Raw genomic sequence first — 16,777 nt, 5'->3', positions numbered from 1 at the left:
ATAAGCAACTTTCAAAAAGTTGCATTTAGTCTTCTCCCACTGATCAAAGTTTATATTTTACCTTTAGCCAGCATGCCAGTGTTTGCTTCTTCCTAACAAAAATAAAGAAAAAAACCTCTTTTTGAATATCAGGGGAAAAAAATGGACAAACTTTAGAAGTTGTTTCAAAACCTAAAAACAGTTTTTAGATCTCAGAACTAAGCAGTTCTTCATGCTCCAAGAATATGAACTTCTCTAAAACCCTTCTTGGGATGCCAAAAGGTTCCTGTACTCTGTAAACCCTCTCACAAGTGAATAAGAATTAAATGCTACTCTGCATAAATTGAACATTTTTGCACCTTCCTGGTTTTCTTTTATCATAGTTTGAGAAAAGAAAAGAAAGTAGCAGTAAGTACATTACACATCCATTCTACTTTTTCTTTTCAAACATTTATTAGAAATAGCACTCTAATAAATTTACTTAAAAAGAACTAAATAAAAGAAAAAAAAGTTTACCTAGTGAAGAGGAATACATGGTACTCTATAGACTTCTTTTGTAAAAAACCCAAATCTGAATGTGCTTGAGGGATGCACCTATGTGCTTCAGCCACATGTGCTATACATCAAAAGACCTGATTAAGCCAGTGGACAGCAATCTCATACAGGGTGGATTTTTTGGTCCTCTGCCCAAAGTGCTTCTTTGTACAGAACTACTTTCATCTGTCTACCACTTGCTGGTATAGACATCACCTTAACAGCTCAGAGAGATAATTCACTACCCATTCTGAGGCTGAGTCTCCAACCTGAGCTCATCATTTACGCCATCCCATCCACATTTCTTAATTCAAAGGAGTAAGCAGGAAACCCCATGAAGAACTTAACTCTTTCAGTGATATCTCACAAGAAAAAGTATATCCTTAATAGAATGATACTCTTTCAGACAGTACATATTATATAAAGGTTTACTATATTTACAGTTATACATTGCAGAGCTTTTAAAATTCACGCAAGTAATAGAAACATTTGGTAAGATATACCTGTTCTTGAGGACTTAAATCAACTTCTGACGTGATGTTTTGATTCACTTCATCTCCCTCAGCTTTAAGGGCAGGATTATCATCTGTTTCTTCAAAATCTTCACTGTAGCTACCTGAAGAGTAAAATAAACATCAAAGAGAATGAATATTCACTGAAGATAAAGCAGCAAGAGTAAGCTGTTTCCTTTTCCTCAATACCCCATCTAAGAACAGCTACTGTTAATATTACTCCTTTTACAAGGGCAACAGAAAGGATCCAGAACTGGGTGTGATACTAAAACTACAGTGGAAGTCACACTTAATCTCTCTAAATTCAAATGAAGTTTGTTTTACAATCAGATATGGTTTACCTCTGTCTCTTCAAGGTGTACTTGAATTGACCCCTTTTACTCAATCACTTTCTCTCACCTAGGGGTAAAATGATGCAATTCCTACCCGGTAGATGAAGTACTCTGTACATCCACTTTGACAACTCCAGCAGTTTTTAGGCTCAGAATCTGTAATTTGGCTTCTTCTGACCTGCTGTGGTGGGCAAACAGCCACCCTCAAGGGTAACCATTATTTAAAAACGCAAGTGTGTCAGGGAATGAACTTTAGAAGCAAGCCAAAGGTTTTCCTTCAGTTATCTAGATCCTTCCACAAGTTTCAGTTCCCTTTTACTGTATCTCTCCCACTCAGCTCCTGTGATTACAGGTTTCAGTGTCTGCATTATCTGTAACACTTAAATCTGGAAGCATTGCAAAAAAACTGGTTCATAATGTGTCCTTTCTGTGTTTTGTCACCAATACAACTGACACACAGTTTAATTTGTATGTAAAAACTGCTCTACGAAGAATCACTATTTCAGCATTCTCTTTGGTTTTGGACCACAATAAGTCTGATCAGCTGAAAACAGCTTTCTCATACTGACTTAAGGCAAACACAGTGCTTATACTGTTCCTGCACACCTATTACCCACTATTTTGCTTGCTATTTCATGAAATACCAGTTTGACAAAGACTAAACCAAACCATGCACAGCACACAGACTGGTAATTCCAGGTATTCCATGGCAACTTTTTCCTAAAAATCAGAAGTGTCAATTTCATAAAAGTAACCTTAACAATCAAGTAATTTCAACTGTTTTGTTAGGAAAAAGGCTACAACTATCATGATTTCTTGCTGTCGACAGAGTAATCAAGTTTTCAAGAAGAGGAGACTTCCTGTGATTAGGGTTTACAAATATGTTTGGGAAATACAAGCCTGACAACAGGACATCTCAAAAGTTCAGCTAAATGTATGAATTTGAAAATACAATCTGTTAAGTTACAGAAATACATTCTATCATATGCTATCAATGAAGCATGAAACAAAGGGAGATGACAAGGGAAAGGCAAATAAGCAAGATGGAAGGACTCTAGTCTGGAAATTTTGAGGAAAAAAAATAAGATAAGAGTAATATTGCAGATGACAGAGATTAAACTCAGGCATGAGAAAATGGCACAAAAATACAAATGACTGTTAAGACACTGGAGTAAACATTAAAACATATTTCAACATCAGAGTATTTTTTTCATTTATGATTGATAGAGGTTTTTTACAAATATTTTTTCCTTTTCTTTTTTGTTTGTGTTTTGGGTTACAACAGATTAAAAATCCACTTAAAAAAAAAAAGAAGGACAAAAGCAGAAGTTAACACCCAAGCCCCTGTGTCTGAATAACAGCTGCACAGTCATGATGTAAAGGCAGCCTAAGAGGCTGATGTAAAAACTACTGATAAGAAAAATGATTGTATTACCAGATTTCTCTTCATATGCAGGTTCTTCTTCTCCTTTTTCAGTTTTTTCATTTCTGAGAAACAAAATGAAAATTCTACTCTCATTTTGAACAGCAAATAAATATACTTTTTTTCTTGGAACTCTACACTGATACTTCTTACAATTATTAATAAAATAAAAAAACTGAATTTGTCCAACATAGCAAATCATACGTAAGAAAGGTGGAAAAATGTCAGCAATTATTAAAATAGAGTATTTCAGATTTTAAAACTACCCATAGTTAAAATTCTCAATCTATCTCTTAAAATCACTCTTTCTGCATTCTCTTCAACAATCTACATCAGCTTCTCAAAAAATATTTTACCATCTGGTTTGCCTCCTGTTCTGACCTTCTTATTCTGTGTTAACAAAATAAATAAAAAATAAACCCTCTCCTTTCTTTCCCCTTTTCCCATAAAATTAAAGTTTTTCCCTTACCTAAAACTCTCCAGAATTCTGCCCCTCAACTGTTTTCATATCAGAAGTTGCCTTTGAGCTCACCATTTTCAGCAACAGCAGCCTGAACTTCCCTTTCATCCATTTCTCTCACAGATGTTTGGACATTATTTTCACATAACTGATTATAAATGGAGTGACCCAGTTTGTGAATTTATATCCTTCCTCTAGATTCATTTGTAATATTATGTCTGAAGGGACACAGAATCTTTCCTGATCTATTTCCTTGTTGCTATCAGTTGTTTCCTCTTCATTTAGTTGCACCTTACAATTAAGAATGTTAAACTGACTTGTTACTATCAAATTAGGCACAAACTGTGCAGCTATGTTGACTCATCACCAAGTTGTGCTTCCACCTTACTCCTTTCTTCTATTTATTAAGCTCATTTCTGCCCTTGTCTTAAAAAAAAAAAGAAGCCAAACCTCAATAAACAAACAGAAAAATGATGGAAATCATACAGGATGTTGTCCCCATAAAAGTTCAGTGGCCATACCCAAGTCACACACGCCCACTAATACAGCCCACAACTTTTAGTCCCTTGACATTACCGTACAAATGGTGCTAGCATGAAAGAATCATTAGAATCCAGCTCTTTATTTAATCTTGAATAATCAATAGTAGAGGAAGCTTCCTGTTCAAGTTTGGCAAAGAAGATCTCTTTTTCTTCCTTTTCTTCCAAAGTATCCAATCCAACTCCCATAATACTTTGATTAGGCCCAGAAGCTAAAACTGAATCTAAATTTCAAAACAAAGAATAAACTCTGTCTATGCTCAATGTCCACATAGAATAGCCATAACAGTTAGCAACAATTACAGACAGACTTATAAAATATTAACAGTATCAAATAATCACAAACTAGTACTAGGAGACTTCACGAGATGCAGCTGAGGGAAGTGAAGAATCCCATCTTGCAATGAATTACGGTAAACTGCTTTTAATAGTAATTTATTTAGATATACCTAACTTCATGAAATGGTTGGGCACTCAGTTCTCACCATTTTTTTCCAGGCTGTCGCTACTCAAGGAGACAGCAACCCCATTACTTTTCTGAAGCTGCATCTTTTCCACATGCATATTCTCATAGCTTTCTCCCATAGGCTGTGAAGTGTTCTGTATCTTGGCAAAGTTTCCATTGGCTCCAAGAATTCCTAGGAAAAAAGTTGCAATATTCTTGACTACCATCCAAAAGCTATTTGTATGACACTTTGGTCTTTCGGTCACCTTCCAGAACCAGTTTAAATGTCATGTTGCAACTGCAAAGATATGCAGGCTCACAAATCACATTCACCTTATTTCCACTGCTATAATTCTATATGTAAATCTTGTTTAATTAATTAAGCTACTATATATACTGTCTTCCTATCCTTCACATCTACACACAAACCTAAAGCTCAGCATGAAGCAAATGTAGAAACTGTAAAAACTGACTTACTGTCACATTACTCACTGAAGACAATCACACACACAGGTCCCTATACAAAAATTACATTTCTTTGTTAAAAGCCTGTTAATTTTATTTGATCTACTACCTCAGATCCCTCAGGTTTTTTAAAATTGTAGCCATTGCCTTAGCAGCTACATTTCATTCGTTGCTTGAATGCTTTAAGGAAAAAAACAGTACTCACATTTACTTAAAGGTCACTGATGAACACCCAGTTCTTCCATGTTTATGCAACTACAACTTGCAGTTGCTCTCCTTATTGTAATTTCATTCTTGTGAGCATTCAACATCACTTTACCAACTTTATGCTGGGTCTCAGGCACAACACTGCCTTATCTACTTCCTTAAGGAAGATTAAAAGCCAGATATTGCAGGACATTACTAATTCAAAAACTCCCTTCTGCTTACCCGTAAAACACACATGTTTATACTTAGATTCTGTATAAGTTCTTGTTGGAGGGTGGGTAGGAGAAAAGCTACTTATGCATTTTATCAAATAACATATGAAATTATTTAACAGTTCTCACAGAAGGGAACAGAATCTAAGTCAGTCTTTTCCAATATGAATCTTCAGTTGGTAAAAGACTCAGAATTTGTTGTTCTGCCTGGCCACATGATGTTCAGACTGTGTCCTTGTACTGAAAATACCAGGAATGGTAAAGAGATTGACAACAGCTCATTTCCTGCTGCAGGAGACTGGAGGAGATACATGCATCAATAACACTAAACCAGTCTTCCACGTGCTGACCAAGTGCTTTGGCTCTGGGCTCTTCCTCTGTCCTCTACAAAGGTTCATACAAGTCCCTTTTAAAAAATGCCATACTTGCCTATATCATGACAATGGAGAGAGCTCTTTCCCTTTGGTACTGAAAATGTGGGGAAAGCAAGAGTCTCAACACCTTTTCCATCTCTACTGGGCAGCCCTCAGCATGTTTATTCTAAGAAGTAGAATAGGTTTATTTCCTTTATTTCAATGACAAAGTCCCCTTGCATATTTTATTGGGAGTCTAAGATTCTACATCTTAGAAATCCACATTACTTTATCTAACTTCAGCTCTGTCCTCACTACAGAGCTCTGACTGACTTCCCTTGCAAGCAACAAATAAATGTCAGAGACATTATCTGATGCTCCACATGCATACAAGTTAATGCCTAAATAAACACATACTGCTAAATGCCTAAATAAATACATATTGCTACTACACTGAAAAGTATAAAATGGAAAGCTCAAAGTGCTGAACAGAGGCAAAAAACTGCAAATAGCCCATTTCTCAGGTAGCCAAATGCAGTAATTCAAAGCGATTTACCCCGATGGAACTCTATTCTAGTTATCAAGGCAGCAAATAGGAGTCTGTTTGCAGCGGGGTCACAAGTTTTTTGCAGAGCTTTAGATTAGCCATAATCTCACCAGACCCCAAACACCTGATTTTTGAATGAGAATATGTTAGCAGAATCAAATGATAAACTGTGACTGACCTCCTATGTAGAGATTTGCAAGAAAGGAGAAGTGAATATAAGTCAGTAAAAACCCAATTAGAATGTTTAATAGAATAAAATATTAAAACCCCCCACATCTTCCCGTGTTGTTTTATTTAAATAATCTCAAATTCAATGACATTTCTGAACAGATGTACATTGATCTTGAAGGCTTCCTTGGATTTATGTAAGCTATCTAAAAACTTTTAAGTATTTTTCCAGTCAGTGTTTGAGTCAAATCAGTTTTTTTTAAAAAAAGCACCTCCCATAATAATCTGAAAAACAAATACTGTTTTTGTAGCCATTAAACTTTGCAATTTAGCCACTCTCAACACCCAGACACACACCCCAGATTACAGGGGACTCTACTGTTGCTAATAAAGGTAAGACTGTTTGTTTTCCTTCATCCTACACAATCTGAACTTTGAGAAACCTATCAAACTTGGAAAAAAATATCAACTTCTATGGATTTTGAAGTAATTTCACTGTGTTTTGGCTGTTTGAACAGTTCTACTTGTTTCTGGGGGGCTAGCAAGAGTGATTTTTTTTTTTTGAGGAGAAGGGTATTTGTTATTTTTTGTAAAGACTTCTTAAAGCAGCAGTTTTCTTGAACTCTAAAGATTCCTACCTGTTACTTCAAATGCAACATTTTGTAAGGCTAGTGATATACAGAATTCTTTTTTTAAAGTCCTGCCACTTGTAATTAATTAAAATAAGAACCTGAGTTTCACTTAGAAAAGTATTTCTAACCACCACATTTGAAAAGTTGAAAAACAAATAAAAAGGACTCAAACAGACAATGACAAATATCTACTTAAAAAGTAACTTTTTTCCCAATTTGACCAAGACTGTCAGAACTGAGCCATTTTATTTTTTTAATATCATATAGAATGCAGTAGATTCGTTACCCTCAGAATTGTCTGGACTGTCAGAAGCAAGGGTTCCTTCTTCTTTGTTTAAGTATGGATCCTTCTTGTCCTTATGAAATTTTTCCAACATTTTGAATTTAGACAAAGCCTTGCTGCGAGATGCACTAGAAGAAGGTTTAGAGGGAACTACTGCTAAGTGTACATAAACATTTAAACATTTTTACGCATAATGGACAGGGAATAAAGAGAAAAATAAGATGTGAGACTTCAAATTAACACTTCTGAAAAAGTAATACAGTTTAGTTTCTTGTAGATTGAATTGTGTCTAATTTTTCTATCTATAACTAAAAATTAAAGTTAATATTTATAACTTCTGAGAATATACATTCTTTTCTCTTTTATTTTTAAAAGAGAGAAATTCCTTCTTGCTCCATGTATACTTTGCATTCAAATATACTGTTCGAGGAGCTCAATATTTTACCTGAAGGAAAAGGAAATCAGTAAAACTACTTCAACAGGTTTTGGAAGCAAGCATCTAGATCAGCTCAAAGGAAAGTGGAAAAACATAGGTACATAAGTGTAAATTACTACTGTCTTTATCATTGTCAGGTATAGAACTGCATGCTGTTTGCTCAAATCCTTGTGGGGAACTTGCTGAACAGCAAATACAATCAAGCTCCTTCCATTCACATTAGCAGAATTAAGTTTTAGATAACAGTACCTATGCTGAAAACTGTGCTCTCATGAAACTTAGATGATAGTCTCACTACATCCTTTATATACCTTAGGTTGGCCAGATGATTTGTATGAAGTCTTTTTTCCTTGTTTAAATTGTCAGGGTGGAAGAGGCTTCTAAACTGAACTAATTCAGAGAAAACTCATAGTTACAGGTCTTTTGAATTTACCTTGGCACAAGAGACAGAGTAGTCTAGGAGATTAGGCTACACACCTCTGCCACCTAGAAACAGGAGCATGGGGATATGTGACCAGAAACTAACACAACTCCAACATCGAAGATGACTAAACATTTACTGGGAAACAAAGTGTTGACAGCATGCCTTCCCTTGTACATAATACAAACATCTGATACCTTTTAAAAGTAATTTGAAATTTAAAAGTAATTTGAAATAACTACCAAAGTCTTACCATTGCTCATATTTCAAATATTAATCCTAATTTGAGAAATAAATTAATTTTTAGTGTTTATCTCCCAGACCGAGATGCTTTATAGCTATTCTATGAAAGTGAGGCTTATGAAAACAGGGCAGCACATACATTCTAGAAAGCTAACACAGGGAAATATTTTACAGGCTATATACTAGCTCACCAACATGATCTAGAGACCAAGTGCCAAATATTTCATTGCCATGGCTCTCCAAAGCATTATTGATCTGCTTGAATTTAACACCAACGCCATGTTTAAACTAGTACAAGTTAATTGATAGTGTCTTTTAGAGAAAAGTATTTAATGGGTCAATGCTTATAATTTTTAATTATTTTTTGGAGTTTCTCTTTGGATAGCATAAGAAGTGACTTCATATGAAAGGCAGAATCTGAAGTTACGCTGACTAAAATAATCCTACAGATTAAACAATTCAAGTTTGTCATTTTTACACCAATCACTGTTTCCATTGCAGGGGCAGCATGCACAGAGCAGCACACTGGTCAGCAGAGCAAAAAGAACCACATCAATAGAAAATGAGTAAAATGCTTATCTGACTGTGGTCTTTGAAATTAAACAAGTAAAACAATGAATATTAATATTTCTTGAGTATGTAATACAGAAAGTTTAGTAAGCAGGTATTTACTAGAGGTGAGAGATTTTTGTTTAGACTTTCAAAGTTACCCCCTCTCTTCCCCAGGCTTACATTCAACACTGTCCTACTACATCAGTATAGGTAGTGATATAGGATGTTACAACAATTGAGCAAAAGTTCACGCAGTTATTAGTTTCTTCTGGAAATGACAAATGAAGTAAGTGGCAGCTTGTTTTCAGTGAGAACACAATGCTCAAATGGACAATTTGCTAAGGGTTTTCTATAGGAAACACAGTAGTAATACAAGGTTAGTACTAAATAAATATATCAAAACATATTTAATCAAATACCAGACTGGGAATCTGAATGGGGACTCTTTTGTCCACTATTTTCCAGTATTTCAGCATGCTTTTCTGTCAGTTTCTTCTCTTTTCTCACTTTAACAAATTTTGTTTGAAAATCTTGAAAAGGCAAACAGCAGGAACAGACAGGCAAGCAAGACAGGACAGGAATTCTTATTATCCAATTTCTTTTTTATCGTTTAAATGACAAAAGCAAGTAGAAAGGACATTAGTTAGAGGTAGGTCTTTAATGTGCCCAATATGGAAGACAGTGTCTTGAATCATAATTTGCACATTTCAGTTTAAAGCTGAAGAACAGAGTTTAAATGTGCCTAGAATAACTAGTGGAATTATCTTAAAATGGAATTGTTTTAAAAGAACTTTATAGTTCTCAGCCAAATGAATAGAAGTAATCTACACTGTTACCATTAATCTACAAAACCTGGCACAAGATGCGTTGGGAAAAAAAAAAGACAAAAAATAAATGTACAGCACATATTTAGTCTTATTCTCTTTGCCTTTCAAGAAAGCATGATATAGATACCAAAGCAACTCAAAATTAAAACCTCAAACTGGAAACAACCTATCAGCTTGGTGTACTGCACAAGCTAATTAGACAGACTTTGTTAGGATAACAATATATCTCTATACAGTGACACCCAAACACACTAACTGATAGATATGGAGCATGTATTTGTAATGCAGTGCCACACTGTGGGTGGAGCTGGGATTTATACATTTACATAAGTTTGATTCACCATGATAAAACTCCTTGAAAATACTAATTCTAAAACTCTTTAAAAATACTAATTCTATACTAATTTTTGATAATTTCCTATCTGCAACCAACACGGAGGTTCAAGCCTAGGAGAATACACATGGATCTCCACAAAATTTCAAAGTATGCCAACATTACACTTTTCAGAAATTAAATCCAGCTTATTTTCATATTTGTAACCATCACATCAGTATTTTTATTTTTTCCCATAGGACCATTGTTTTGCTCTTTAGGGGACATTTAATAACCTTATGAAGAACTACAAATCTAAATTGTCATCTTCTCAGTCATCCCATGCAGTAACTTACATTGCAAACTGCTGTGCCTTCATCCACTATTAATACATCTGAGCAACACACTACACAACATACACCTGCTGAAGAATATCAGATCTGGCAAAACTGTATTTGATAAAGTACTTGGAAGCATAAAAGACAAACAGAGAGACACACAGAGCAAAATATCAGCAGCTCTATAAGCCTATCCACACTGAATTTCTTATCGTCACCTGACCTGTCAATTTAAAACACCATAAATGTATCTACATGAACTAAAATCATAGCACAGTTTGTGGTGTGTACGCACGTCTAAATCCTCCTCTATGTATGGGATTCATAATTTTCAGTTATAGCCAGATAAAACTGCCAAGGAAAACTCAGTTTATCCCAAAGGTGGCCAAGTTCGTGTCTGCAGACGTCTCTCTTTTGACTCTAAGCTAATTGCCCTCCAACTAAGTCCCTGGTTAGCAGAATGGCATTCATCATAGTACACATTACGCAATTGCTACCATTTGCAAGTGTCCAGTATGACAAATATAGCCCTTTCCTCTTGGGATGATACAACCAGCACATCCGCTTCATGCCACAGACTATCCTCGTCTTGCCAAGATAGAAAATGGAAAGCCTTCCAGTAGGAATTAAAGGCCTCTCTGCCTGGCAATATTACAGTACTAGCTCGGACGTGGTTTACTGCATGTGCCCCACGAGCATGGAATTCTATGCTGAGTGGTGACAGAGGGGTAAATGAAATAAAACTAATAATCTGGCTGGCAAAAGTGGTGCTTGGATAAGAAGTCAGTGCACACATCTGGCATATTTGGTGTACGTTCCTATATTCTCACTTTTATTATGTCCAACTGCCAAGACGTGTTGGACCTTTGATTCAAAAAGCATTACACAGATTACTTTCAACTTCCTCCCAAAAAATCCAGCCCCTCACCAAGACTATGAATATGAACAGGCTAGCTTCTTTTGCATGTAAATTGATTCCATACTGGCAAAACTGGGTAGGCTCACCATTTGAATGTTTTTCTGTTAAAGGAGGTTTTCTTAAGAGAGACCTTAAAAAGCTTACCAGATATTTCCATACATCAATAAACTGCAGATCAAACTTGTTTCAGTTCTAATGGCTTTACCCCTAGGTAAACTACATAGCTGATAAGATACTCTTAATTTAAAAAATGAAAGTGGTGAAATTTGCATGGAACAACTTGATATAACCACTTTGCTGCTTCTGATTCTGCTTTTAGTTTTTCTTAAGCCACACAAGCACTGTTCTCTAAAACTTGTAATCACCTTGCCTTTTAAGAACCCATTCCAATGTGTTTTGTACCACGAGAAGCATCAAAGTTGGGTTGCCTCAAGCATCTCAGAAAAACCATGGAAACATGCTGAAATTCTAACATCACCAGATGAGGTCATGCTAACCTCTTAATTCTCACACTGCCCAGCAAGAACACTCTGTCCTTCCATTTTTTGAAAAGCTCATAACTACCTGATAAGAACTTGCTCATATCCATCTGAGTTTTACAGCAACATCTTAAAAGGCCAGAGACAGATAAGAAGTCCACGCACCACCTATTAGGGTTATGCCTAAATGGCACAAGTGCTGACTAGGATTTGATTCCTAACTAGGACAACACCGACAGGACGGAGCTATGCTAAAAATTAGAGACTACCAACAGTATTTTAACTCTGTCATATGAAAAACTGATTTTTGTAACTTTCTGTTAAGCTCCAGTTATAAGAAATATAAATCATGAAAATTAAGAAGCCCCCAGTTACTACAAGAACAAGAGGCAACCACCCTGTGGAAATTCACTACTCATGCACTTTACTATCCAAGAAGAAAACAATGGAGAAATGAAAAAACAGAGGCAGAGACCTTGCAAACAATAATATATTTTCTTCAAGAACTATATGACCATGTCAGTACTGAACAATCATGTCACCACAGCCCATTTCACCTTAAGCCATGGCTCTTGGCAAGGCAAATGTTGAGGATACTGACATATACATCAAGCTGATGTTGAAGTTTTTCTATGGTTTTCCAACCTATTACAAATGTTGCAGTTAGCATAAGTCTATACAAATTGGTCTTTCTCCTCTATAGTTTTGAAAACAGAAATATATAAAAAGGCAGTATAAAGAACAGGTTGGCTACAAAACATATCTACCAATATTTTAGCAGAATTCATAAGTAATGTTTTCTAATTATTTTACTATTTATAATGTGCTTATTCTTTAAAAGTTTCAGTAATTCAAAAGCTACAGAAAAAAACAGCAGCTCACAGCTTGAATATGAACCCTTTTAAAAAATACAACTCTATTTGAGTTTTATACTTTACAAACTTGCATTGTAATGTTCTAAAACACTTGACTGGCATCAGCTTGATCTGAAACCAGGCCTAATATGCAGTATGAGAAAGAACTAGCCTGACCCCCTGTGGCCAAAATATCGCAAAACTATGTATTACCACCATCATCCAAATCTTCCTCAGATATCCACCATGGCATTGAATTCTTTTTCTTCCTTCCTTTTTTCCTGGGCTGTCCCAATGTCTCAAGGATGCTGGACTTTTTCTTTGAATTTCCAAGTGAATCATCTGAAAGAGACTGAATCAATTGCATACAAGGTTAAAGAGAGCTTTTATATTTTCACATTGTTTAACTGTTTTTCAGCCACTCGATTCTGGACTTTTGAGTCCAGATGCCTTTCTTTACTCCCCACTGTCTGCCTTTGCTGTATATGCATGACAAAGCTGATTAAGAAAGAATAACTATATTCATGTGGCATAAATACTGAGTATTATAATAACCCCACTGCCAGAGTCTGAATATGTTAAAAGCTAATAGAGAGTATATGTTCAAATGAATAGCATAATCAGCTCTTTTTCAATTAGTTACAACACATAAAACCCAAAATCCTGACTACATCCCTGAAGATAATAAACTAAAGCAGAAACAGTTTTGCCTTGTTTTGCCTTGTTTTGTACATGAATATTATTAATATTCGAAAAATAAACATTCTAGCTCCCAGCAAATCATATTTCAGAAATTAATTTTATACTTCGTATTCATGGAATATAACAGAAATGCCAGAGCCATTCCTACCCAACTGTGTATTAAGCTTTCTATGTGTTAGTCATCCACACTGATTTTGACTGATGGCTTAAATCAATGGAGAGAAGGTCTATGAGTATGAACATCCTATGAATTTAAATTACTGAAGAGTAACAGGAAGGAAAACACAACTAACCTCTGCTCTTTTCCTTTATTAAAGCTCTTTGTGGCCTACAGCAGGCTCAGCATCACAATTATATGTCCAGACACTGAACGAGGAAATACACTCATTAAGCTTGAGCAGTAAACTGGGGTTAAGGGGAGTGGAATATTTTTTATCTAAATTTTTAGCTATAACTGCTGAAACCAATTGTCCTACAGTGTCTTAAAGAACACAGTGAATAGTTAGCAAAAGCCGTAAACAGTAAGAAACAACAAATTCACAAATCAAATGTATCATATGGTAAAATTTCAAAAGCTTCACTTTCTTAATAGTCACAAATAAGAAAATGTGATACTATAAACAGAATGCTAGAGGCAACAGGATTGTGGGTACTTAATATGTAAAACATAAGGGTATATTTTATTAAAACAAGCCTCTGCAGTCCACTGCCTGATTCCTATTACATAAAAGCACTACCATAAAAGCCTACCTTTACTATATGATTAATGTTTCAACCTATATATGCCTAACAAGAACATCCATAAATCAAATGACAATTACATAAAACAATAATTTAAGAAAAATTATAATACCATCATCATCATCATCATGGCTAGGCTTCATGAACGAAGATTTGGGAAAGGCTCTATCCACATCTGTTACAGGCACGCTGGTGGCTAATAAGGCCAATATGAGATAGACATGTCTGATTGCAAAAGGCACAGCAGAAGAACTCCTTAGGTGGTATATTCTATTCTTATTAATATCTCTGACCAAGAACATCTTTAGAGCTTATGGTTTCATTTGAGAAAAATAAATGCTTGTCAGAAAGAAAAAAGTGCTCTGAGCCTTGCATTTTAATAAAACACAATTTTAATAAATTATGAAACTGCTAGATAACCGGATATATTGCAATTTCTTTAAGTTGGCTCAGTGACATAGAACAAAACAGCTTTATGTTCCTAACGCATATCCTATAAATAACAACTTCCTCACACTAGTCACCACACAGGTACTAATGCCAGTGTCTCCGAAGGTCAGAATGCCTCCTGCACTAGAAGCACTGACAAGTGCTTGCAGCAAGCTCTGTTATCACTTGCTCTTTCTTTTACAACTAACAGTATCCTCTGTTCATGATTTTAGTTCATGATTTTAGTTCTGCTCTGCAAGCAGAACTTCAGTGATGCTCATACGCCTTAGTGTATTGTAACTAAAGAACCCGAAACCCCCACAGGTTGGTCTCAAGTTCTGGAAACTTTCTGTGTCCACCCATCTTGTCAACTGCAGACAGTTGGGAAAGAAATGCTGACACAAAAATATTGGCGCATTTTTCTCAACATGTCAGTTATCTTGACAGTGAAACTTCCAGATTTTTTCTCTTCCTTCGGAAAAAAAGTAAATAAATAAATCAATCAACTTTTGGGAGATTTGCTTAAACAATATTAAGTCTTCCCCAAACTACTGAGAAACAGTTTTTATTACTCTCCCCACCATTATCCCCTAAACACAAACATCACCTACAGAGAGATTTCAAACAATGGAACACATCAGCTTCTCATCTTTCTCACATTAAAAGGCCACGCACTTTTTATTAAAAAAAAAATGAAAGCAAAGACAGGAACATAAAAGAGGATGCACGTGTAAAAGTAACAGAGAGTAGACACTGTTGTTGTTATGTGAGTCTGTATCCAGCTGGCAAAACACAGAACAATGCACATTTTTAATGACTCGTTTTGTAGGTTTAAAATAGTTTTAGTTTGAAATGAAGATACGAGTTGTTAAAAGTTACATTATCTGGAACGTGCCAAATACCACTTAGACTAAGTTAATACAGCTATTGTGATTTTTTTTTTCTAACTTAAGCATTCTCAATGTGGGCAATAGCTGAGGAGCAAGAAGAGCATGTCAAATGAGGAACAAATACAAGAAGCAATCATATGCAGATTTTTGACAGATGCTCAAAACAAATAAAAGAATAAACCTTTTTTCTCTTCCCCAGAGCAACTCCCTTCATAACAACAGTAAGTAAAGAACTTTTAAAGGAACTGCACAGGCTAATTTTTAAATTCTACTAATATTAATAATTTTCAGTGAATTCAGGAGTGTTAACTCAGCTACATCATCAAATTAAATAACTTTTAGTAGTCATTAAATTGTAGCGCAGCCTCTACATCAGAAAACCTTCAGGCATACATTATATATAACAGACTCCAAGAATATTCTCTGCCATCACTAGCTATGCTTATATAAGGTATAAAATCTAGTAAAGACCTTATGTATGTGGTATATATATTTTAGAGTTACAACACTGTTTGTCTGATAGACTGGAGGGCTAGTTCTGAAATTACAGGTCTAGTTGCAGTGAAAAAACATACCTAGTCAGGGCATTTCGGTCATGTCTTAGCTTAAGTCATAACTCACAGACGTGCATGATTTTGCCTGTACTCAAAATCATCAAGTGCCACGAGGAAGGAAATTAATCTAATTCAAATTTTCTAATCACTACAACGTGCTTCATTTTATACAAGAATTTTTAACTAGACTTCAGTGAAAGTAAGTATAGCATAGAAAAATAAGGAAATTTTTAAAACATAGCTTGTGTCTATACACAGGAAGAGTTTTAAACCTCATTTTTAATTATATATCAATTTGAAGCTTCTATTACTAAGTAACACATGCAATAAAATCAAAGCAAAAATCAAGAAGCAAAGGATCTTTCTGAAGATACAACCTAGTAATTACAAAATATTTATTTAATCACAAAACTGTTCTTGACTTCAATACAGCAAAATAGTATGAATTAAGTTTAGCAATTAAAACCTTGCAAAGATCCACACATAAGACCGCTATGTAAGTTATGCGATAAAAGCACATTGAATCTCCAATTTCATATTCTTCCAGATTCAAATTTTCTCAGTATTTTAACAGAGAAAAGGGATGTGACCTTGCCCTCAAACATACCTCTTTCAGAAACTCTTCAAACTGCTCATCTAAATCTTCTTTTGAAAATCGATGAGCCATAATCTTCAACTGGATGTTACCTTCCACACAACTGAGTTTAAAAACTAAAATCTAAAATAAAAACAAACTAAATTGAATGCATTCTGAAATTAGATATAACCTGGTGATTTGAATAGAGAGCTATAAGGAAAAAAAAATCCTGAGGGATGAAACATCATTCCTCCCATCCTTAATCTAAACTGAATGAGACATATTAAACTTTTACTGAATGAGACAATCAATGCAGATATACCTAAATTACCAAAATTTCTTATAAACAAAGTACTCATTTCTAAAACAACAGCTTCAGCAACTAAACTTTGAGGGACAAATAAAATATGA

The 16,777-nt window shown here is 35.1% G+C and overlaps 1 protein-coding gene across 2 annotated transcripts in view; it reads right to left on the bottom strand.

Moving 5' to 3' along the window:
• CEP162 (centrosomal protein 162) overlaps positions 1-16,777 on the bottom strand; it is a 45,285-nt gene that overhangs the window by 26,950 nt on the left and 1,558 nt on the right. The window contains exons 1-9 of one of the 2 annotated variants that reach the window (XM_039382226.1): positions 16,397-16,468; positions 13,469-13,541; positions 12,687-12,825; positions 7,095-7,219; positions 4,265-4,417; positions 3,817-4,003; positions 2,793-2,845; positions 1,017-1,129; positions 62-92 (exon numbers count right to left, since the gene is read on the bottom strand). In XM_039382226.1, the coding sequence (XP_039238160.1) occupies positions 62-92; positions 1,017-1,129; positions 2,793-2,845; positions 3,817-4,003; positions 4,265-4,417; positions 7,095-7,185 (628 nt within the window). In that variant the 5' untranslated portion in view covers positions 7,186-7,219; positions 12,687-12,825; positions 13,469-13,541; positions 16,397-16,468. Of the gene's footprint in view, positions 1-61; positions 93-1,016; positions 1,130-2,792; positions 2,846-3,816; positions 4,004-4,264; positions 4,418-7,094; positions 7,220-12,686; positions 12,826-13,468; positions 13,542-16,396; positions 16,508-16,777 lie in introns of those variants that run through there. The other variant, XM_027710138.2, reaches the window with a different exon arrangement.

The sequence above is a fragment of the Pipra filicauda genome, unplaced genomic scaffold (genome assembly GCF_003945595.2).
Source record: "Pipra filicauda isolate LSUMZ 115617 unplaced genomic scaffold, ASM394559v2 scaffold261_size1826302_pilon, whole genome shotgun sequence".
NCBI classification, from domain to species: domain Eukaryota; kingdom Metazoa; phylum Chordata; class Aves; order Passeriformes; family Pipridae; genus Pipra; species Pipra filicauda.
This window is presented reverse-complemented; position numbering and strand designations above follow the sequence as displayed.